At 28.1% G+C, this 25,507-nt stretch overlaps 1 protein-coding gene across 16 annotated transcripts in view; it reads left to right on the top strand.

Moving 5' to 3' along the window:
• raskol (Ras GTPase-activating protein raskol) overlaps positions 1 to 25,507 on the top strand; it is a 319,700-nt gene that overhangs the window by 275,784 nt on the left and 18,409 nt on the right. For 14 of the 16 annotated variants that reach the window (XM_087159432.1, XM_087159431.1, XM_087159433.1 and 11 more), the window contains 13 exons: positions 11,708 to 11,805; positions 14,624 to 14,845; positions 15,721 to 15,822; positions 15,899 to 16,000; positions 17,169 to 17,254; positions 18,537 to 18,591; positions 19,894 to 20,011; positions 20,125 to 20,190; positions 20,807 to 20,903; positions 20,991 to 21,070; positions 22,244 to 22,306; positions 22,501 to 22,616; positions 24,954 to 25,178. In XM_087159432.1, the coding sequence (XP_087015558.1) occupies positions 11,708 to 11,805; positions 14,624 to 14,845; positions 15,721 to 15,822; positions 15,899 to 16,000; positions 17,169 to 17,254; positions 18,537 to 18,591; positions 19,894 to 20,011; positions 20,125 to 20,190; positions 20,807 to 20,903; positions 20,991 to 21,070; positions 22,244 to 22,306; positions 22,501 to 22,616; positions 24,954 to 25,178 (1,430 nt within the window). Of the gene's footprint in view, positions 1 to 8,914; positions 9,115 to 11,707; positions 11,806 to 14,623; positions 14,846 to 15,720; positions 15,823 to 15,898; positions 16,001 to 17,168; positions 17,255 to 18,536; positions 18,592 to 19,893; positions 20,012 to 20,124; positions 20,191 to 20,806; positions 20,904 to 20,990; positions 21,071 to 22,243; positions 22,307 to 22,500; positions 22,617 to 24,953; positions 25,179 to 25,507 lie in introns of those variants that run through there. The other 2 variants (XM_087159446.1, XM_087159444.1) reach the window with 1 other exon arrangement.

The following is a 25,507-nucleotide window of genomic DNA, read 5'->3' as shown; positions in this document are numbered from 1 at the left end:
ACATTTGGTCGGTTAAAATTTTTGTCTATATTTTTATGAAAACATTTCAAATTCCTATTGTGTCGCAAATTTAAATTTATATTATCAGATCTATTTTCTAAGTAGGCAAAAAACATGTCTGTAAGAAGTTGTATGAGAATAACATCATAAAAAAAATTTGCAAAGAATTTTGGGTGTGTGACGTCATTCTCAGGCTACTTCGCACTAAAATTTTGTCTCCCTTTCATTGAAGAGGCCTGTGAATTTCTTGCTTTCTTTAAAATTCAAACTGGGTGTGTACTTGAAAAGAGGAGGGACGAATTATAACTTTGTAAAAAGTATTGTTAAATTTGCCTATTGATGAATTTATCAAGAGAATTAATGTTAAATTATCATACACCTAATATTTGAAAACTAGTTTTTGAGTGGTGTTTAGATTTCCGTTCTTTAAATATCATATAATTATAATAATTAATCCAAGGATTATAGCTCTTTAAATATCTTATATTTAATTGCAACAAATGCAAACATATCTATTAAATTCAGCAAGTATTGACAGTTTATATTTATGTAGTTTAAAATAATTATTTAAAACATAAAGTTAAAATAATTTTAAAATGTTATTTCCTCGATAATCGTAAACAGCACGTTTTACCTTAATGCTTGCTCTTAATTTATATGACGATTGTGTATACATTAAAATAATAAATATTTCTACCCATTTAAAACTTTTAATTGAAATTAATAAAATAAAAAAACTAATTGAAAAATGAGATATTTTGGTGAGGGTCCCCTTTTTGTGGTTTGTAAATGTGTGTATTCAGCACTCAAATCTGCTGGGAATTTCCACTACGAAGTTTTAAATAAACATTCTCTCGAATTTCCTAAAAAAAATACAGATTTCATTAGCATATACTGGAGGAAAATGTTAAAATTTCTTACCTCCAGAGGATGTTCTAGATTTACTTGGCCGTTGCTCTTTTTTTATATTCATCCTTTCTCATGAATAAAAGCATAAAAAGGGTGGAATTGGTAAAGAATTCGACATTTTTTTCCCGTCGAAAATACTTATGCTATGGGGTATAAACTAGCTAAATATAAATACGTAGCTTCTTTAAAGTGATAGTGACTTGTCTCTAGATTTAAAATGTATATGAACCAATAAATAAACCATTGCTTTATGCGCGAAAGAATCGAAATGCATAGTTTTATGCTGCTTGGAATAGCAAACGAAATAAAAAGTATATACGTACTTCAGTTTGAGTTTCTCCATTTGTTTTTGCATCTAACATCTGCTTCCTTTATTGATAATTAATGGTAAAAATAATAAAAAGTAACATTGTTTCAGAAATTGATGCAGAAAATACTCCGTACGCATAGCTGCCATTTTTTACGAGTTTTGCCAAAAAAAATTATTCCATAAAGAATTTTTTTTTTTTTTTTTTTTTTGCTGAAATGCTTTAATGAATTCGACTCACTCAAAATTATTTTAAACACGAAATGAAAATAATTCTAACACACAATACCATATCATACGTTAGTGGTTTTATGTACTTGCAAAGCTTTTTTTTATTTGTTTGTTTTTTTTTAACGTTTTTATTCCACTTTTTCACTTCTATTAGGAAAGTCATTCTCAGATAGCAGAAAAGTTAGTATTCTTATTACAAATTTATAGAAAAATGAATTTGTAATAGGAAATTTTATGAAGCGCTGTACATTAAATTTTAAGCCATCCAATCATTCTAGGAAACGTCAGTTGTGTGTGTGTTTTTTTTTATTTTTATTTTTATTATTATTATTATTTTTAAAACTTTTAAACTTACTATTCGTGTGATTGATTTTTGTCTTACATATCAATGTAATGTGTCACGTGTCTTATTGCCTTGTGCAACAGGTTGAGACTGATTATTGCGTGTGCTGTAGATTGTAAACTGTTTCTACACGTGTCTTCCTGAAGCATTAAGTACTTCCTGCTTGTTTTATCACAACAATGAACAGGAAAGGAAAAAAAAATTTTGATAGGGAGAAAAGGTTGATGTGTAACATGTCGCCCTACCTATAGCAAATTAGCCAAAAATTTACCTATATTCAGAAATATTGAAAATTTTCATGAAATTGAAATCAAATTAGTCTTGTTTTGCAGAAATTCGAGAGAGAAAACTTTTTGGATTTTTTAATTTTTTCAAAAATAATTGCATTAAAATACAATTAAATGTTAAATACAATTTAAATGTTAAGTCTAAGCAAAAACTTTCCAACATACAAATTTTAGAAATTAAGAGGGACAATTTAGAATTTTTCGTTTTTATTTACTTTGTTAAATTTTTGCCACCAAACACCGTCAGAAAACTTTAAATATTCTGTAAATGGTTACGAAAAATTAATTTTTTTAAAAAAAATCGTCCTTTATGTGGCTTGAAGCAAGAGATAATAGATAAAATCATTAAGTTGGGTGAAGGATATAATTTATTACTTAAAAAATACCCAAGACTTTTAATTTATTTTTCCGAACATTACACTCAGAATACTTAATACCTTCTATTATTAATTTATAATTATTATCTTCATTTTTAATGATTCAAAACATAACGCTTGAAAGTATCTGAAAATCTTTTTAGAGAGTTACATAAATTAATTTCAAGAACTTAAGAGATTCCTTGGAAACGCCAAAAAAAATTGGGGCTCTGAGGTTACAGCCTCAGTAGGTCCCTCTCCCCTTAATCTAGCCCTAATCATGTATATTTGAGAATTACATAGTGGGCTGTTAAAGCCGTGGTGGCTCAGGAGATAGAAAACTTGTCTCCTAATGAGGGGACGCAGGTTCGAATCCCAGCTTTGCCTGTTCTATACGAATGTAGAACTAGACAAATTTTCGTCTTGGGGCGCATCTAAGGTATTTTTTCTTGTAATGCTGCTTAATGAGTGCTCTGAATATAAACGAAAACCTGTTCTGAGGCAGAGATTTTCCTTTTCTCAAACATAAACAAAGCAAAGCGTGTTACAACCTCTTTTCTTGCTTCAAAGATAACCTTACTACAGGGACTAATATAATTATGACTTACTATGAAGCAAACAAACATTCAAACCCAAACAATTAAGAGACTCCACTCCTTTCTTATTGTGAATTTTGCTTCCAGCTCGAACCGACCCCAGTGGTGACATAAAATATCCTCTCAGTGGTAGACGGATTATGGGTAAGAATCCCCTTACCATCGGGTTAACCGTGGGAGTCTTTCACGATTTTTCCGCATCACGTAACGCAAATTCGGGTTAGTTCCATCAAAAAGTCCTCAACGAAGGCTAGTTTGTCTCAACGCTTGATCCAGGAATTCCCTTGTCTTCTGGATTGGCATCAAAATTATAAGGCTACGGAATTGAACATTGGTAATCGTAAACATAGATTTGGATCCACTGTTTAGCACCGGTTATAAAATAAAATAGTAGGCTATTAATTATTTTTCTTAAAAATTTTTGCTATTTGTTCTAACTATAGAGATGAAAAAATAATCGAATAAACCTTTCCAGATAGATATCAAAAGTATCTGGTGTGAGTTTAAAGCCAAATTAAACATCTGTGGCTCTAAAATATTATTTTGTTTTTGTAAAGGCTAATTTTTTCATTTCAAAATTGTTTCTTTTAACTATTAATTTCATAATATTCTTGACTAAGTTAATCAACCCTCAATCTTCCTCCAGAATTTAAAATAAGTATCCATCACAAATTGGCAATTGTGACACGATACTTAAAAATATTCTATCGACGTTATATTACGCTTATCTTTTTTTCCCGTGAATTTGTCGTCATTCTTATTGAAATTCGTTTCTTTTGAGCTGCGTTAACATATGCAGCGAACTACTGACATTTACTAAGAAAAGGTCAATGTAATAATATATTGGATATGTTCTATTCATTTATGGGGTGCTTTTATCCCATGCTTTTGTTTCTTCTTCATTAATTGGATTTTTTTTCCCGATAGCACCAGCATATTGCTTTCTAACAATTCGATTGAAGTAACCGTCGTGATATTCTTCGAGGCCGTATAAAAGGAGTATTGTTTCACTCTTTTTGTGAAGAAATAAAAGGCCGAGTATGCCAATTACGTGCCAAGCTTTTTATTTCGGTTGATATATGAAAAGATTTGTAAAGATATTAGTTTTCTTACTTACGACTTGTAATGAACAACGTAGGAAAACTATTCGGAACATGTTTCGGATTAATTTTTATGAGATCACTGCAAGAATCTATTATATCTGTCTTGCTATTTTTGTAACATGCGTTTCTAGATCAATTTTTGTATGACGTATTGGAAATTGTGTTTCTGAAGTTTTGTATGTAACTTAAATATACAGTCTCCTAGTAAATAAATTATCCTAAGAAACTGAAGCTGTGAGATATTTATTGATTAAAAACTTCATTCGCTTCGAAAATATACTAATTCGAAATAACAGCCTACATGTTTCAAGCGCTCAAAAAAAAAAAGCGCCCATTTTTTAAGATTTGCCGACCTGTATGGAAAGAAAAAAAAGTAATTTCAAATATACACGTAAACTTGCCAACGAAAAGATGGAAAAATAAAGGTGAGGGGAAAGCTGAGAGAGAAAAAATATGATAAGCAGAATAAGAAAACCCCAGTAACCTAGAGGGGCGAATCAGGGTAAAATGCATTTCCCCGCGCTATGGAGAAGTAGTGAAAAACTTATGTTGTTGACAAGAGAATTTGCATTCATGAGTAAAAAAGATTCCTGGCCATCAAGATGAACTGGAGTTGGGGGTAGAATCTTGTTAACGACATTAGTTCCTGAACACCTCTCTATAGCACGTGGAAATTAATTTTATCCTGATTTGCCCCTCTCGGCTGTGGTTTTCCTAGTTTTGTTTCTCACCTTTATTTTTCCATTTTTCGTTGGCAACTTTACTTTTTACATTTCAAATCCCTTTTGTTTCTTCTCATTTATGTCAGGCAAGTCTTGAAAATAGTCACCTATTTATGAGAGCTCGAAACTTGTTGACTATTATTTCCAATTCGTATATTTTTAAAGCGAATGAAGTTATTAATTAGGTAATACACATCTACCTTTACAATAAAATTTCGTGCATTTTGCAATATGAAATAAATGCTAACAAAATGTTGTTCTTGAATTGTATTCTATTAATATTAAAAGGGTATATTATTGCAGTAAGTAAGCTTTCATAAACTTTTTATTAAATAAATTTCATCCCTGCTTGTCCCTAAATAACGTAAGCGTTACCTCTCATTATGCTCACGATCTCTCGAATACACACATTTTCTTTGTTTCCATCCATTATTATAAATTTGGTGTAAGGTCGCGATAGGTACAGCTAGTATTCTTCTACGAACCATTTACTAGCTGGTATTCGATTTAATAGATTTTCGTAAAATTATATTTGTATTCGCACAATGCGGCTGATTCATTCATTTGTGTTGAAGTTGGTTGCCACGGTAACACATAAGGAAAAGCGTGTCCCTATTGAGAAATCATCGCCGTGTGAAACGAATTTGTGGATTAATAATAAATAAACGATACCTTTACTTTAGTGCTAATTGAAACATAATTCCGCTTATCGTATTCCTGATTAGTGCTCAAAATTTATCAAAACATAATGTGAAAAGTTGTTTAGAATATTAAATAAGGTTTGGTGATTGATTGAAGTTGGGAATTAAAAATGTATTATGAATTGTTTTCTAGTTATGATTTGATTTTAAGCAATAGTAATCGTAGTACACATAACATATTAAAAATAGTTATTGAAATAGGTAAATTGATTCAGAGTTATTCATATCTATTTCATTGTTTATAATCAGGGGTCTGTCCAGACATTTTGTGAAAGGTCTTGTTTTTGTAAAATTGTGAAAAAAATTATTCGTAATTTGTGAATATAAAATAAACGTTAAGTCACATTCTTTCAACCAGAGTCCTCTTTCGTGAATTTGTGCAAATAGGGTCCGTTATTGCAAAAAAACTTTTTCAAGGAGTTTTTAAATTGTAAAGACATACAAGATTATGCTCAACACAGTAAAATTATAGTTAAAAAAAATTAAATTTTAAAAAATAAACAGCAATTGCAGCTACTAAATTAGCGATGCAACATATAAATATTTGGTATTTAGCGTATACTGCTGAACGCAGAATAATCATTTCGGACGAAGAAGCGTCTGCCGAAGACAAAATTTAGTTCGTTTACATCTGTTTTTCGTCCCCCCCCCTCCTTTCCAGGGAAGGGTTTATTTGATGAACAAAACAATAATGAAGATAAACACATTTATGAAGGCTCCGATTAAAAGATAAATTATTTTGTGAAGGGTTCGTTACGGACCCAAATTTCTTCTAAACTGATAATGCATCGATATTTCACGATCAATATATGTCCGATTTATACACCGATAAATTTTCGACTTACACACCGATATATGTCTCCAAATGTCAGATTATGACGTTGTTAGTCTTTTTCTTGACATACATTAAATAATCTTTGGCATACCAGAAATATAAGTCCTGGATCTTCAAAAATGAGTCCCAACTGATCTCGTCTATGACTGACTCTAAATTGATTGTTGCACATTTCTAAAAATATCAAGAAATATTATTGTGGAATATATATACATATGTTGGCAGGAAATTCTCGGAATATAATATCTATCAAAGCGCTTGAGTGAATCTCAGAAGATGTTGTCTCCTTTTCCCTGGAGAACGTAAATATCGTTAGTCACGGTTTGCTGTGAATCACTGATTCGTTTGATGATTCTTTTCTCCAATTCCAATCAGATTTTTTTTTTTTATTCATTAACATAAAAACTGAAAGACAATATTGAGAATGACGCCAGCAATTTTTTTAAAGAGCTTGTTATTCAAAGGCAAGTGACTATTAGTCACTGGTTCTTGAGTAAGACTGACAGTTTCGTCGTGGTATAATAATATGAATATCATCGGTCGCATTAATAATTAATAAACTTTTTTGTTTGCTTACAGAGGTAGGATGTCAGTCTTGATTTGTAATTCAAAAACATCAAGTGCAGTCCATAAGTATTAAATAAAAATTAACTTAAATTTTGAATTCTGCAAATGGTCATTTCGAAAACTTGTTCTGATTTTTTTTTGTTTAAATTAATTAATCATTAGTAATTATAGATACATTAATTTACACAGAATTTTATCAGGGGTCTGTTTAGAAGAAATTTGGGTCCGTTAACGGTTCCTTCACAAAATATATTTTCATAAAAACGGACCCTTCACAAAATATTTTAACTTAAAAACGGACCCTTCACAAAATGATTTTTCTTGTAATCGGACCCTTCTCAAATGTGTTTATCTTCATTATTATTTTATTAATTGAATAAACCCTTTCCAGGGCAGAAAACAAGAAAGATGGATGTAAACGAATTAAGTTTTGTCTTCGGCAGACGATTCTTCCATTATTCGTCCGAAATTAATATTCTGCGTTCAGCAGCAGTATAGGCTAAATACCAAATATTTGTATGTTGCATCTCTAATTTAGAAGCAGCAATTGTTGTTTATTTTTTAAAATTTAATTTTTTTAATTGTAATTTTACAGTGTTGAGCATAATCTTGTATATCTTTACAATTTAAAAACTCCTTAAAAAAGGTTTTTTTTTTTTTTTTTTTTTTTTTTTTTTTTTTTTTGCGATAACGGACCCTATTTGCACAAATTCATAAAAGTGGACCCTGGTTGAAAGAATGTGAGTAATTTTTTCACAATTTCACGAAAAACGGACCTTTCACAAAATGTCTGGACAGACCCCTGTTTATGTACTGTATATTTTATCTCTTGGCATTATTGCTAAATTATTGCTCTATGGGACCAACAGTACGCGGAAATGCGGAAATGGTGGATTGTTGTTGAATGAATTGTGAAAACGTTGAATAGCACGCTTTTGCATAATTCGTTGTGAAAATTGAAGAAGAAAAAATCTCATCTTCGAAAAGGGAAAATCAAGAACTTTTTAAAAACACCTAATGAGAAAAGCACCTTTAAGTGCTTTTAAAAACTGAAAATCGATACGAAGCACCTTTAAGCACTTTTTAAAAACGCTACGCACCATGCCTTAAGAGGCCACCTTGGTCTCTCTCATCATTCTAGGTATAAGGTTCTATATTTACGTTTCTATAAGGCTAATACATGAACAGGCACTTAAATTTGATAAATTATGAAAAGTCAAATATACTCTACACTTTTAATAAGTTATTTTTCGAATTATAGATCAATAAAAAACGAGAGGAACTAAATTGGCCAAACCCGTCTTTCTAGTGTTAATAACTTTTTAGGTAAACAGGTAAATTTTTTCCACATTTATACAAACATACCCTCATAAGTATAACAAATTCCAAACCAACAATCCATTCGTATTATGAACTTATATTTACTATTATTATTTTACCTTAATTGACGTAATTATCTGCAAGAACTGCTGGAACGTGTCGGTAGCAGGGGGTGGGGGATCGCATAAATAACATTAACATTTCTTATCCAGATTGAATTTTCAATAATCGTTGCAGAAACTCGAAACTATCTCATCCACCGATAGGGGAGGATGGGGAAGACAAAATGGGAAATATTTAGTTTCTCGAATTATTCAATTTGAACCGTATCAAATTGAGCATTTAGCTTTGCCGAACCTCCATAACTTTTAGTAAAACTTTCTCTTCTAATCCATTTCCTTTTAAATATATCCGTCATTTGATCTTCCCAAAAATATTTCAGTCACGCGCGAGATAAAAATTTCGGGCCCCTTGTCATAGACCTCTTTCTTCTTGTGAGTCAGCTTTTTTCATACCTGAGTGAAGAAAGAAAAGACATATTTTCAGCATAGAAATGTGCCCTTAATCCCCCCCCCTGCATCTACCCTCCATCGTTCTTATCGACGATTGGATGCCATTCGCTCGCCTGTGAAACATTCTTGGGTGTTCTATTGGAATTTTTTCGAAGTTTCGGCCCGGTAGCAGCAACTGTTCGCTCAGTCCTACAGAACACACCTGGAGTATTTGTTTATGGTGTTATTTTTATTTTCTTGGCGTATAATATTTGTGCGATATTGCCGGAAATGAAGAATGACTTACAAAAAGGTTTCGGATAGTAGTACTTTTGGACGGGTTAAGGCAAGTATTTTTTGTTTATCCAATATTTTGAGGATTATCTTCGAGTATTTATTTAAAAAGCATAACTCGTAAGGATTTAATCCGTTTTAAGTTGAATCGAAAGTTTCTGAAATCAGATTTTATCGAAATCCGAAATTTCACTGATCTCTGTTCGTCATCTTTAGTTTCTTAACAAGGGAGTATGTGATATTGATAAATAATAAGTGTTTTATTTGTTTAGCCTGACTTCCTTTTGCTCTTTAAAAAGAGTCAATATTACTATCAGTATACATAAAGGAGGTCAATGTGATCACCCCAAAAACTTTTCACTATTCGAAAATTCAATAAATTGTTTGCTAGCAACAATTTTCCTATGTGCCGACTTTTAATTTTTTTTAAGCATTTTCTTGATTTTACCTATGCTTACAAAATATTCAGCAAATTAGGCAATTCTAGAATCCAGAAGTGATTTCAGCTACAAAAAGATATTGAACATAATGAAAGTCTGGATTTTTTATTTTATTTTTTATAATATATAAACTGAAATTTGACAAAAACTTCCTTTTGCTACCAATGGTGAGCATTCTCCCTACTAACCAGGGGTCTTTCCAGAGCAAATTTACTACTGTTAAGCGGTAGGGGAGAGTGGGGTCAATTGTAACAGGGTACGATTGTAACAGAGCAAAAATTTCGAGTGTCGGGTTCTAGATTTGGTTCCTAGGTGGCGGACAAGCTGTATTTAATAAATCTACATGTACACACCTGCTGGTAACCATTTTTATGTAATTTTGAAAGAGTTACATCACAAAAGATATTTTCACGCTACGTAAGTACTTTTTTTGGTATTAGAATATTATATTGTAACAAAGTAATTTTGTTAAAACAAATAAAAATTATTAACCGAATATGTAAGTGGACACCTTAATTAACATTTCAAAAAAAATTATTAGCTTTGTTAATTAACTAGCATTGTTTTTAACAAATGAAGCTGAAATGGCGCCTTGGGGACGATTGTAACAATAAGTAAAGGGACAATTGAAAGAGCTGAAAATAAAATTCATAATTTCAATTGCAATTGTTTAACCCCTTAGGCCCCATTTCTTATGTTTACAAACCATTACTTAACTCTTTAAGAACCACCAATAGTTTCCTATATCATTTATATTATGTTGCATGTGCATTATTTTATTTGTCACCTTTCACAGCATAAATTGAAATTTTTAACCCCTGAAAGTTAAAAGTTTAACCCATTAGGTCTCTGCTCATTATTATTTTTACTCCTAAAATATCACTACTATTTTGATCAATAAAAATATATCACAACTATGATAATATGTATAATTAACTATGTTTTAGTTGAATTTATGAACTGTTACAATTGACCCCGTAAATGGGGACAATTGTAACAAGTGCACGACTGTCAAAAATTGTTAATAACTAATATAATAACATTTAAAATAAGGTTTTTATTATTTTTTTCTAGTAGAGGATAGTCTACTTTACTCGTCTGTCAATTAATACTAATAATATATTGGATTTTTTGTTAGTTAAAAATAGTTAAGTAAAAAGTGTTACAATTGACCCCACTCTCCCCTACTTATCATATTTTCGAAAAATATTTAAATATTTTTGAAAATATTCTCTTATTTTTACCATATTTTTGTGTTGATTTTTTAATATAATCTGACACAAATTATGTCACAAAATAGGTACCTCTCAAAAAAAACCTAGACAGACCCCTCTTAACTCAAAATCAGTTAAAAATTATTCGTCCAATCATGTGAAATGAAAAACTCAACTGTTAAATGCTCTAATTTCACGTAAATAAGTCCGTAAATTAAGAAAAAAAAATTTCCTACTAAAAATATTAGATCATGTCGTCCCTGTTATCATAGCCAATGTTTTTATCAAGGAAATATTCTGCAAGTGAAAACGGTAGCTGGTACGTAAACATATTAATAAACCGATTAACTAATTTTCTTCTTTTAAATCAAAATTACTCTTCTAAACAGTAAATATCAAAATTGTGTTTTAATTCGGAGAATTATGCAAATCTTGTATCCTGTATGTAAAGGAAATTGGTGCTTTAGATAAGAGCAGGGTGATTGTCTGAAGTTCTCAGACTTGAGGAAATATGGTAATGAAAAAGAATTTCTTCCAGTTGCTGTTTATACTTTTAAAAATGCTGATATATTATGTCACACTTTTTATAGTTAAGTATTTCATTATTAAATTTTTAAAAAAAAATTTGCATGTCTTTTAATTTTTATGTACTTTTATTATTTTTTAAATAATTTTTTTTGTTTTTAAACGTTAAAAATTTGTATTTTTTTTTAGAAATAAATTAAAAGTTTTACAATGATTACTGAAGTTTAAAAAATCCCCTCTCCAATAAAAACTAAACTTTTTAGTCATTGCAGTCAAAAGGGTGAATGATTTCAGCAAAGTTGTTGAATATCCAAAAAATAGAATTTTCTTGAAAACTATTTTGTCAAAATAAAATATAGAATTTTTGTTTTTCCATATATATCTCTTTGAAACTATTATGAAATTATTTAATTAAATATGTTTTGTTGCTTTCAATACAATATTTGATTGCTCTTTTTCTTTTCAGAACTTCTTTTCGAAGCGCTCTTTCAAAAGCAATCCACTGAAACGAACAAAAAGTGTAACCAAGCTAGAACGCAAAAGATGTACTATCGACGGGGACAGGTAATACCTAGTCCTCTGCTTCTTAATTAGATTTATTATTTTAATCCTAGATGTGGTTTTGCACCTTTTGAAATCATTCAGAATTCTGGTTTAAAAATCATTCAGAATTCTGATTCAGTAATGTTTTTTATGAGTTTTTTCATAATTAAAAACAAGAATTGTAGAAGTGCCTAAAAACATTATTGCAAAAATGAGAGAAAGCTTATATTTAAGCAGCTCTAGGATATTTTGTTAAAATTACTTTGCAATAATAAGTATTAATCTTGTTAAACGATGTTTTAAGTAGCTTTCATTAGAGATGGGCATTCCTCACTCAGAATAATGAAAAATTATTCAAAATCTTCCTGAATCATCATTCATTATTTTCAATCATTATTCTTTATTCATTAGTCAAGAATAAATTAATAATTTCACTGCTCAAAAGAAATGGGCACGGAATACTCTAATTGGCTACGATTGTGACAACTACAAATAGAAAGTACTTAGTGATAAACTACTTGTATTCATTTTTATAAGTTTCAAGTAACGATTTCAGATTATAAAGTGATTATGATTACTTGTAATCACAGCAAGACGCGATAACTGGTATGTGGTTACAAATGACCGAAATCTTTTATTTTAAGTAATGAATGTAATCATAATCAATATGTGCAATTATAAGCAGTCATTTTTATCAATCATAATCTAACGATTATAAGTAATCTCGAATGCGAATAATTGTATAAATAGTTACGAAAACCTAATTATGTTGTACATACGTGAACACTTAACTACGCTGTACGTTTATGCGTATATATTCACGAACGTGCTCTGTATGTAAATGCTCGCATGAATAATTAAAAAGAGTTTAATGTTTACATAGTTATTACATAGTTTATCCGTACTTACTTACATTGTATGTACAACTGTACATAAAATGTATAAATTATTGGTACACACAATATATGTAAGCAAACATACGTACATGTGTATATAAAAATATACGTATGTACAAATGCGTACGTATATGTGTGCTTTTAAAACCTGTCAGAAATTGAGTTTTATAGATTTTCGAACAAATTTGAAAATGAACTTATAAAACAATAATGTTAGGCTGGAGTAAATTAACATAAAAATAAATATTCATACTTGTCTGTATTTCATTTTTAAATTCCTTATATAAGGGATTAGAGAGCAAACAATGTTTTGCATCTCGGTCCGTGAAAAGACGTATCCTCTCGATGGTTAAAAAGTTTGACTAACATGCACATAATGTATGTAGATACATACATTGTAAATACATGTATTTCTTGTACATGCATGCATTCTATATACATGCGTATTAGGGCTGGACACCGGAAAATACCGATGTTATGTTATCAGCTCCGATCTGATGCTTGGATTGGCAATTTTTCGAAGCATCGAAAATTGCGATTTACGAAAATATGCGCAATGTTTCGCGATGCATCGTTGACATCGCACAAAGTACGAATTTCATATTCAAGTACGACCATGAAATGGATGACCGCAAACTCCCGTGAGGAGCTTTTTCCTTTTTTTATTGAATGTAATGAACTTAACTAAATAAGTAAGAGTAATGATGATGGGGGGGGGGGGTTACCTGCATTTTAGCGCCAGCTGCTCTTAAGTTTTACACCCTACACTCCCTATTACAATGTAATCAAGCTCACTTGAAATTATGATTACATCTAATCCTGTTGTAATCATATATTTCACAATTACTTGAATTTAAGATTACCTGCAATTATTAGATTATGATAACTCGTAGTCAGGATGACTTGTTATCCCAGGTCTTGATTATTTGTTACTCTGATTATCTGTAATAACTTTTTATTGTGATTAATCGGAACCGCTTGCAATGAGAAATAATAAAAATTATTTGTTACTGGTATTACTTGTAATTATGATCATTTCAAGTAGGTGACTACTAAGCTATCATTATCTATAATTAATTGCATTAGTAATCGATATCACCGCTCAACTTGCAATAAAATTAACATACTGCTTGCATTTTTTGCTGGTTATTCAAGATTTTAATCAGAAAAATTAGTCATGGCTAATGAATTTGTTCATCAATTATTATTCAAAAATTTGCATAATGAGTGATGAATAATTACTAAATTTAAATAAAATTTCCGCTTTTATTGCTGTACACATTTATAAATATTTTATAACAATTAAAAATGAATTTGAAAATTTATTAACTAACTACATTAATTAATTAGCCTAAAAACATAAAAATTTTATTTATTTGTTCGTAGCAGAAGAATTATGATAACTTTCCAAAGTTCTATATTAGTTTTTTTTTTTTTTTTTTTTTTTTTTTTTTTTTTTTTTTTTTTTTTTTTTCCAAATTAGGAAGAGTTTTAATTTAATTAAAAAATCTGATTTTATTAATATATACATATACCTGACTGTCGTGAGATGATTTTCTATTAATTCTTGGCTGGAATGTTGTTAAATGTTTGTATGTTCAAGTAAAATTTTTATGAAATACAATTGGTTCAAATAATTTTTGGTCAATGATTTAAACAAGCTGCTAAAAACAACTTTTTTTTAAGTTATTTATTTAAATTTTAAAACTATGAAAAGCAATAATTGAGATAACTTGCCAGTCTTTAAAATATTTTTGAACAATGAAAAATATGCAGTACTTCTAAAATAAAAAGTAAGGGAAAAAATCTTTTTCTATTTTTTGTTATCACCTTTTCTATTTATGAAGTGGTTACAATGATTGTACTATAGTTCAATTTACAATATTACCCATTGAAAATTTTTGTGCCCATCTATATCCTTAAATTATGTTTTCGAATTGCAGTGTGACTCCATCAATGTTAAGAACATCTCGGTCGCACGAGTCTTTACTTCAATCTAGTCCTGGCGTATTAGCAACATTGGATCTTTCCCATGGAGATGTCCAAGTTGCAGCCCTTCATAGCAGCTTAATAGGACAAGAAAATTGCTTCCAAATGACATCTAACGGGGGTACTCGCTTCTACACCTGTCGCACAAAAGAAGAACGGGATCAGTGGCTGTACAGGTATGTCAATTATATTGTTTGTATTTTAAGAGTACACGAATTGAAAAAAATTAATTAAAATTGTCTTTTTCCTTGTACTGAACTTTAAAAAGTGAAGAACGATTGTTGAAAGCACTTTAAAATAGAAAGAATCCACCAGAAGACCAAGGCCCATCCGCAACCTGTCACAACAATAATGATGTTTGTTAATAATAAATTACTTCCGTTATTTTATTTATTTAAAAAATGCAAATTTAACAAATTAAATTGTTTACCTTGATTCAAATACCAACAAACTTGCATTTTTTTTGTTCCTCGTATTTGTTATGTTGTCATTTTAAATACATTAATTCATTTTAAAGGTTCCAAGTATGTTAATTAGTGAACTGTAAATGCATTATGTAAATTAATTTTGAATAGCTTTATAAATTTTTCCTTTAAAGTTAAAAGGTAAAATATGTCCTAAAAAATTATGTTATTAAAGAAAGATAATAAAAAATCATTAATAGTAAATTACTTTTCATTTTATTTACTTTTTTCTCTTATATATATATATATATATATATATATATATATATATATATATATATATATATATATATATATATATATATCGATTTTTATTTTTATTTATTTATTTTATTTTTTTTTTCATTTTATTGATTGAAAAATTTTTGACCCTGTTCATCTAAAAATAGTTTTAGCACAAAATAAACTTTTAAACAAGAGAATTTCAAACAGTATAAGAAATATAAATTTTATCATGGTATCCAAAACTTTGCCATGCCTGGTTTTAAATAGCTAAAGTTCTAGCAATAGTACATTTTACAAGACACAAAGTATAAAGCATAACAGAATGTACTTTCCTGTATTTTAATGAAAGAAATTTATTCCAGTCTGAGACGTACTATACAACCTAATCAAGACAATGTGAGGCGGAAAGAGAATTCATTACGAATATGGATATTAGAAGCCAAAGGAATGTCAGCAAAAAAGTGGTAAGCCTTGTTTTTGTGTTTTCCATCATTTTACAATAGTAATACTCCAACTGTAAAATAAACATTTTTGTTCTAGTAAATATTACTGTGAACTTTGCTTGGACAAGACTTTATATGCAAGGACTTCTTCTAAGCAAAAGGGGGAAATGTGCTTCTGGGGAGAACACTTTGAATTTAAGTAAGTTGAAATTTCAAATTTAGCTGATTTCACTAGAATATCTTTGCCTACTAAATGCTAGTGTCTGTATTACTCAAAATGTAACTTCTTTTTTTTTCATATTCGTATTGTATTTAATTTTAAGAACACTTGTATGTAATTATTTTGAGTTAATTTGATATGTTTACAAAACTAAAGTTGTCAATCAAATTTTATTTTACATTCTATGTATTCAGTAAATGGTATCAGAGCTGATTGTGCTCCGGAAAAAATCCGGATTTCCGGAATTTTCGCTAACAGTGATCCAGAAGTTTCTGGAGATCGAAGGTTCAGACGTTTAAAAAAATCATTGATCACAGAAGTTTCTGGAAATCAAATTTTCAAAGGTGGAACTTAAAAACACAGTTAATTTTATTTGTTTGTAAGGGAGAGCCAGAGAGATACTTTATAAGCTTATATTCATGATAAATATTACTTTTTTATCGTTAAATAGTTGTTATAATCACAAACTCAAGAAAGAAAGACATATTTGTAAATTTTCTCCAGGTCATCATCTGTATGTGTAAATGGTATAGGTGTGTGTAAAATTTTAAATATATTTTAAGTAAACTATGAAATATTGAGAAAAAGGGAAAAAATCTTGTTTAAATTTTTTTCAATTTAAACTGTCTTTTTTAACTCAAGAAATTTTCTGGAATTTTGACTTGGGCTCACTACTCACCCCTGTGGTATACTTTTTTGTAATGAATTGTTATAGCAGAAAAAAATTACTTTTAAATACTAAAATAAGTACTATTAAACATCAACAAAGGACCTGTTAATTAGCTATGATTTCCAGTATATTTATTCCTTCCTACTTTACTCATTATTTATTAAAAAATCTGGTCACAAGAAAAACATCTTTTTGTGAGTCAATGTCTTACCACACATTGACCTGTACAAATGTTTCCTGGTGTAGCACAACTTCTATAGGAAGTTTTTATCTAGACTTTTATTTGTTTATCAATTTGGTATTTGTTTATTGATTGCCTTATTAGAGAGTATTATTCTCATTATAAGAACAACCAATCTAAACTTTACTATGAAAAACATAGACTTTTGAATTTAATTATGTTTAGAACTTATCTATTAATTATGTATTTTTTAATTAATAATTAACTTTCTTAATGTGTATTTCATTTGTTTGCAGTAGCTTACCAAGTGTTGGAAACATCTGTGTAAATTTATTTCGAGAAGCTGACAAGAAAAAAAGAAGAGATAAAAATGTTTTAATTGGTATGTAAAAATTTTTTGTTTTTTAATTATTTGTAATTTTCTTTATAGTTTCTTAGTAATTTTTCTTTTTATATATAGTACAAAACCCTTATAAGTACTAACAAGTACGAAATCCTTGTTTTAGCTTAACTATTTTGAAAATTTTTCCTCAACTATGTGATTGTGCACATTTATATATATAATTCAATTGTAGTGAAATCTCAAAAAATAAAAGTAATAAGGGGCATGGAATTTTCTGATCACTTACGCGTGAACTTGATTAATTTTTTTTATCAAATTAATGTGGTTATATTCAATAAATTAAAAGAAAAATATTTTAAATTATAGTTCTTTGTGCTTTTCATTGAACAATAACTTTTTCTGTAACATTTCAAAAAGTTGTTCTTGTATTAGTTTGATCAGAGTGAATATTTTTACGTGTAGTTAAGATATTATGTTTTTCATATTTTGTTAACGAAAAGTTATGCATCTTGCAGTTAAAAAGTGGGTAGAGATTCAAGAAAGGCATTCGAACCTTAATCAAGTTCTAGATAAACTTTCAGATTTAATTAACAGAAATATGTCTATATCTATATAATAATAATTGAAGTGAGTTAATTTTGATTTTTTATCAAGTTAAAATGCAGTATTGGTTATCTTTTATCAATTTTCAAACAAAAAGAGTATTTAAATTTTCTGTGACAAATGTTTGATCTTTTATTCTGCACAACTAATAAACTGCTCATTGGTGTTATATTTCATTTAAATTCAGATTCTGTTCAAAATTGTAGGTGAGTGACACCTCATGTACTTTCTCTGGTAAACTTCATTTTGCTAATATGCTAAGTGAATAATTTATTTACAATTTGATCTTAAAATTCAAAACAAAGTTAGGTTATGATTAAAAACTCCTTTTTTTGTCTTTTGTTCTGAAAATTGAAAGTGATAGGGCAAAATGTGCAATTCATTTAAACAATGTAAACAGTTGTTAAATGAATTCCCTTGATTGTAAATGCAATTAATGATTGAAAGTAGAAGAGCTTTTCTGCAAAGTTTCTACATTTTCTCTTTATTTCTGTGGTCTGGAATTTATTATATTTGAATATTTCTTACCAATAAATAACTTCCTGAATTGTGATTCAAATTCGGAAAAGTAGTAAATGATAAATTTTTCTGTCCCATCAAAACATATTTCTCATTTTAATAAATTCATTTATTTATATTTTGTTCACAAACTATTGTTAAATGTTTTAATTAAATAAATAAATTATTACATTTTATAATTATTTTATGTTTATTTTAGGTTCTGTAAATATTCCTGTGTCTAGTATTAATGGAAAACATTTGCTGGAAAAATGGTAATTACTTTTTGTCCATTTCTTTTTAATATGTATAAAATTTATACATACAGCGCAGGAGAGAGAAAGAGATATTGGCATTACATAATTTTAATTAAATTTGGACAATCTTTTAAAAATTTGCTTGAACCTTATTGTATGTTTTTCTTTATTGATATTTTTATTTGCTTTATAACTGACTTTGCTTTGTAACGAACTACACATTTTACATGTACATCTAAGATCAAAGTATTTTTTGTGAACTGAAAAACATTCGAAAATGAATACAAAATTGTTAACTATCAAAATTGATCATGTCTATTTATCAATCTTACAAATTTTGACTTATTAATGTAAAACTCTTCTAATTAAGAGTTTTTTCTGTTGATAGTATCGCATAAAAATTAATTCCGCAGAAAGTAATACCTATAAAAATATTTTTTGACATTGCAATTTTATTTTAAATTCAAAACTTTTGTAAAATGCCTAGTTGTAATTTTCGAATCAAAAGTCTATTTTTCCTTTTCCCTAAAACAATACTTCTCTGAGTGGGATTTTAGATTATCTCTTCTATATTTATCAAATATTTTCTGCAATTTTTTATTATAAATTCCTTTCGATGCTTTTTTCTTCCTCATGAACTATATGAAATGTTTTGGGGAAGATTTATAACCTATTTTAAAATGTTGAAAAAGTTTTAATTCTGTATTCTTCTAAAATTCTCACCAAATATAACATATATATGTCTGTTTAATAGAAGAACAAACTGAAAAAAAATTCTGTGGAATGTGTCAAAAGAAATAAGTTTTAATGTGAAATCTAATTCTGTTTGTCAACGACAATCTCACCTTGTCTTCTTATGTTATCAACAAACTTTTGGAGATAGAGTTTAATTTTGTCCCTCAATATTATTTGAAAATCAATACAAGCTTTCTTCTAACATTAGGAGAAATAGTATTAAGCTGGAACACCTTTATAGTTTTTCTTTAAAGTGTAAAGCCATAAGATTTTGCAATCTGTAATTTTGATTAGGTAGTTTATTGTATGTCTCATTTTTCCATTACCTTCATCTAAACAAGTGGAAATAAATTTGTATATTTAAAAGTTCTGTTAATGCTAACTAAAACGTTTCAAAAGCAAACAATTCTATATGATAACTTATATGGTTTGGTAATCTCTTATGTTAAAATTGCCTTTACTAATATTTCTTTTTTGGGGGTTTGAGAGGGTGAGGACAACTAATTTACGAACTATAATTTAAACTATTACTTTTTATTTGAAAATTATTTCCTACACAAAATAATTTATGAACATGTTTTTTAGGTATCCTGTTACTACGGAAAAAGGAGCAAGTGGAAAGGATAATCCTTCCATTCGAATAAAATCTCGCTTTCAAACTGTAGAAGTTTTACCACTTATTGTGTATAAAGATCTCTTACAAGTGAGTAGTTTGGTTTTGAAACAAAACAAATTGTTGTTGTTTTTTATACGAGCAAATTTCCTTGTTATCTGTGAATTTGTGTTAATTTTTAAATTGTTTTTTTTTTCTTCTAGTATGTAAAGTCTGAATATAAAACTTTATGTGAAATGCTGGAACCTGCTATCAGTGTTCGTGCAAAGGTAAAAAAATTATTCAAATTTAAACACTGCATGATTTGCAAGTTTCTTTTATTTGTTTTAAAATTATATTTAATTGTATAATATTCAGGGTGCGTAGCGATTTTAATAAGTGCTTAAAGGTGCTTCTTTTTGATTTTCGTTTTTTAAAAGCCCTTAAAGGTGCTTTTTTCATTGGGTGTTTTTAAAAAGTGCTTAATTTTCCCTTTTTCAAAATGAGATTTCTCCTTTATTATGTTGATTATCGCTTCGAATTATGCAAAAAGACACAGCTCACATTGTTCTATTCAACGTTTTCATAATTAATTCAACTTAAATCTATTTTAGCGTATAGTCTGTCCGTAGCGTGTAAAAACGCCATTTGTTTTACATGATTCAAAATTTCATGATTTTTGACAATTGTCAAAAACAATGCGAAAAGTTTTTTTTTTTTAGACGTGACGGTTAAAACAAGATAAAACCGTCGATTGTCAAAAACTTTCCAACTAAGTTGTGATATTTTTTAAAGTGCTTAAAAGGTGCTTATTTTTTGTTGAATAATTTGGCTATGTATTAGTATCATTTATTTAATAATATAATTATTGTATTATTTATTAAGTATAATGTATTATTTTAATAGGAGGATGTTGCAACCACCCTTATTAATATTATGCAGAAAGAAAATATGACTAAAGAATTTTTAGCAGAACTAGTTATGTCTGATGTTGAAAAAATTGGTACAACTCTTTTTGCAATTTCAAATTAATTATTCTTATTTCATTGTCTTTAAAAATTATTTTAAAACTTTTTTTTTTTTAATGTAGGAGATCTTCACTTGACTTTTAGAGGAAACTCTTTAGCTACCAAAGGCACAGAAGCTTATATGAAACTTTTAGGAGATAAGGTTTGTATAACTTTTTTAGAAATCAGTATCATGCATCATTTATTGGGGATATGATTAAATTTTTTGAACATTCGTTTTTTTTTTCTTTTTTTTTTTTTTTTTTGCCTAAATTAACCATTTCCTGAGATAACTCAACATTAGTCTTGATGATTATCAAATTTTGTTAGTTCTTGTTCTGTCTTGTAAATGTTTGTTCTTTTATCTGTAATTGAATACATATTTCAAAGTATTTTCCACAAGTCACATTTTTGACAAATAAATGGATAAAAAATAAGTATATACTATAAAAAGTTAATAGATGGATTATAAAAAATTACACATTTAATTTTTAATTTATAGTATATGAATCAAATGATAAATAACAATGATATAAATTTAACATCTAAAGTTATAAGCTTTTGATTGTTAATATTTATACAATGGGATATATTAAACCTTATTTATTCATTGAGAGAAGTATGAGTTATGGAATGTCACTATTTCTAAGGGATGTTTCATTTTGGGTAAATAAGTTCTACTACCCCAAGGCAATCTAGTAATGTTTATTTTTTTTTATATATTCTATTTTTATTTAGCCTCTAACTTAGTTTTAAATACTTTAGGGTTCTTTAATTTGAGTATGTAGAGTTTGAGTTTACAACAGTATAGTCTTTTTTGCAATTAAACTTAAACATCACATACCTCGTCTTTAAAATAAAAGATAGAAGAATAGAAAAAATAATCTGTTCATCTTTAGGAACATGTTAGAATGGAAACATATTTCTAACATTGATATGATGAAGATATCTTTTTCATCAAATTTGAAAATGTATACTGAATTTATAGAAAAAAAAATCTTTATTTTTCAATTTTTGATCATTTTCACTATTTTTATCTCTATTTGAAATTATATAGTACAAAATATCATGTAATGATAACTCATTAAACATTGCCCTCGTCTCATATAAATACTCTTGTATGGTTTTAATTAATATACTGGGGTTCTAAAACTCCATTTAAAATACATCAATATTTGTACATTTTATGTTCCATTTTACATATACTAAGGAATTATCTATTGGAATTTTTCTAATAATTTTTAAATCATATTTGTAATTTCTTATTTTTTTCTACTATTGACTATCAATCCCAAATGAAATTTTTAAGCAATTTATTTTTATAAATCTTTTTTAGTATTTACAAGACACTTTGGGGCTATTTTTGCGAATGGTACTGGATTCTAATGACGATTGTGAGGTTCGTAATGTTTTACTTATAGTTTTATATTACTAATAATTTTATTGTGAATTATAATTCTTATAATTTTTTGTTTTGTATTTATTTCCGAACTCTTCGTTAAATGCTTAACTTAAAAATTTTGATACTATTTTTTAATGGCTGTAGAAGTTTTTCCAGGAACTAATGTACTTCATTTTTATTCATGTCTTTAGGTTGACCCCATGAAAGTTACCAACAATGCAGCATTACTTAGACAGCAGTCACATTTAATGACATATGTTGAAATGGTTTGGGTTAAAATTATTAACTCTGCTTCTAACTTTCCACAGTAAGTAATTTTTTTTACTTCCATTACAAAGGAAAAGTTTCATATTAAATATAAAATTTTGAAATTATAGTGATAATTATGCATAGTTTTTTAATGAAGTTCTTTCTTCTATGAACTTTAAATATCTATATATTATATCTTTAATAAATTTTTTTATTTATATATTTGAGTTCTAAACATACAATAAAAAATTTTCAGCAAAAATGCATATAAAAAAAATTTAACTTGCATTATCATTAATTATCAGTAAAGTATTAAAGTAGTTTAAATTTGTTTGCTTTTTTCATTAAAATTTTTTATTTTAATTAATTCTGTTCTTTAACCTTGTATATATTTTGAAAATCATAATGACTTACCATAACCAGGGTTCCCACTGTACTTGAAAAACCTTGAAAGTCCTTGAATTTGGTTGAAAAAAAAAATCAGGGCCCCAGAAAGTCCTTGAATTCTGCCATAGGGTACTTGAAAAGTACTTGATTTTTTAGAAATTAAAATACTACTAATTTTTCTTGCAAAAAAGTAATGAAAAAAAATAAATTCAAAGGAAAATTATAGAAATTCTAATTATGCAATTTTTAATGCTTGAAGTGAAAAAAAGGTGTTAAAGAAGATGCAAAACTTTTCTCTCCTAGATTTTTCAGACCAGATTGTTGTTCATATCTCTGATGTTTTGAAAGCTGAAATTTCTAGCAAATTTTAGGTTTCTTATTCATAGTTTTGCGAATGATATAAAGGGTTTAATTGATTTAGAAACATGTTTAATGTGTTGACTTCATTATTGCGACAGGTTAATATTGTTGTCCTATTTGTTCTTTTAATTTATGTAAGAAGGATAATTAATTTTGTATAATTTACAATCAAATTTTTACATTCAGTTTTTACTGCTAATAAATAAAGTTTAGTCCTACTGGTTTCATTGATTATGAATAAACATTGTGATTCACATTAAACTGATTCTTGATTTATGGATCAGAAATTCACATAAAATGTTCTACGAATTGTGGTTTAACTGAAAGTGATCAATGAATCACATATCGAATATTACTTTAAAGTGATTTGCAAATTACTCATCAGGATTTGTATTAAGGTATTTTATAAATCACATCATGATTCACATTAAAATTATTTATCAATCATGCCTCACAATTCTTATTCTAGTAGTTTACAAATCACGCATTGCGATTCACAAAAGAGAGATTTGAGAATTACCACCCACAATTCTCATCAAAATGATTTTAGAATCACACATATCTGTCCTATATTAAGTACCTTTCGAAACACAAATTGCAATTTGTGAAAATTAGGCATATTCACAAAATTTACATTTTATGGATATATTTTAAAGAAAATAAAGCTTGGTAAGTCTTAGTTATCTTTAAAATATTGTTCTACAATAGATTTTATTATGCTCAAAATACATTACTGATATTCTTAAGTAAGAACATAGAAAATTTGATATTAAAATTGAAACAGATATGTTAGATATATTTTGATAATTTATCTAAGTATATAAATTTCCCTGTAACCTAAAATTTGATCTAACATATTAAAAAAAGTATTTATATTTTAAAAACCGTGCAATTACACAAACTTTATCAATTATTTACTATGCTTGTTTAATGTAATATGCAAATTTATTTTTAATTGTATAAAGTTAAAAGCCAGTGCAATTACTATTTTATAGGCTGTAATTTAGATTTGATTATTTAAATGTTGTGGATGCATCTGATTAAAGATAATATTAAAGTTCTTAACGTGTATGTTAAGAACTTCGATAATCCGATGCTCGATCATCTGATCCTACGATTATCCATTTTTCTTTCAGATCACATTTATATTTATTACTGCTTAAGTTACCCAATTGCTGTTTTAGTTTTTGGATCCTGTGTCACAAAACATCTTATTTATATTCAGTTTAATGAGATTGTTGCTTTGAATCCAAAATTCAACTGCCAGGAAAGAAATATTAAACTGAAAACAAATTTTATTAATCAATATTTTTTCATGCTATTATATTGTTATTTATGGTAGAGAACAGGAGTATGGAATTTTAATAAACTTTATTATTCTCGCAAATCGTTTAGAGTAATTTTACTCATACTTTATATATTTACAAAACCGATTACAAAAAGTTCCCCAATAATCCTAAAATTTCACTTCTCTGTCATAGTCCTGATCCCAAAGGTGTCTGGTATTTGGACACCTTGGTGTTTATTTGTTATAATGTTTATTCACTTCCCTTAAAACCATAAACTCTTCTATTTATATAAATAAAAAAAAATTACAGTTTCAACATTAAATTCTTGTATTGTTAAATTTTGTTTGAATTCCTTGCAGTGAGCTGAGGGAAGTGTTCCATGAGTGTCGCAAAAGATTGACAGCTGCAGGAAAAGATGAACTGTGTGATAACCTGATTAGTGCATCCATTTTCCTAAGATTTCTCTGTCCAGCAATTTTATCTCCCAGTCTTTTCAACCTCTCACAAGAGTATCCTCAGGGTAAATCTGCAAGAAATTTGACTTTGGTCGCTAAAACTGTACAAACTTTAGCCAACTTCACCAGGTATGAAAATTTCTATAGTTACTTAACAAGTAGAACTAATTATTTGTAAATGAACATTTTTTCTTAGTTATTGCTATTCTCTTATATGTTTAAAGCCAATATAATTATAGGTTCTGTCAGCAATTTAGGTAAAAAGAACTAGATTATGTTTATGATGCAATGTTTCAATATGTTTTTTTTTTTTTTTTTTTTTTTTTTTTAAAGTAGAAAAAATATCTATTTTCAGTGGTACTGTTAAAATCAAAATCAGAATAGTTTTTTCACTCTGTTAAGAAGTTTAGTGTCATTTGATGCCAAGAATGGTAGCAGCTATTTCACATTAAAAGTGA

The sequence above is a fragment of the Parasteatoda tepidariorum genome, chromosome 3 (assembly GCF_982258835.1).
Source record: "Parasteatoda tepidariorum strain Cologne lab strain chromosome 3, Ptep-v5.0, whole genome shotgun sequence".
NCBI lineage: Eukaryota > Metazoa > Arthropoda > Arachnida > Araneae > Theridiidae > Parasteatoda > Parasteatoda tepidariorum.
The sequence above is the reverse complement of the archived record's forward strand: the minus strand, read 5'-3'. Positions and strand labels throughout refer to the sequence as shown.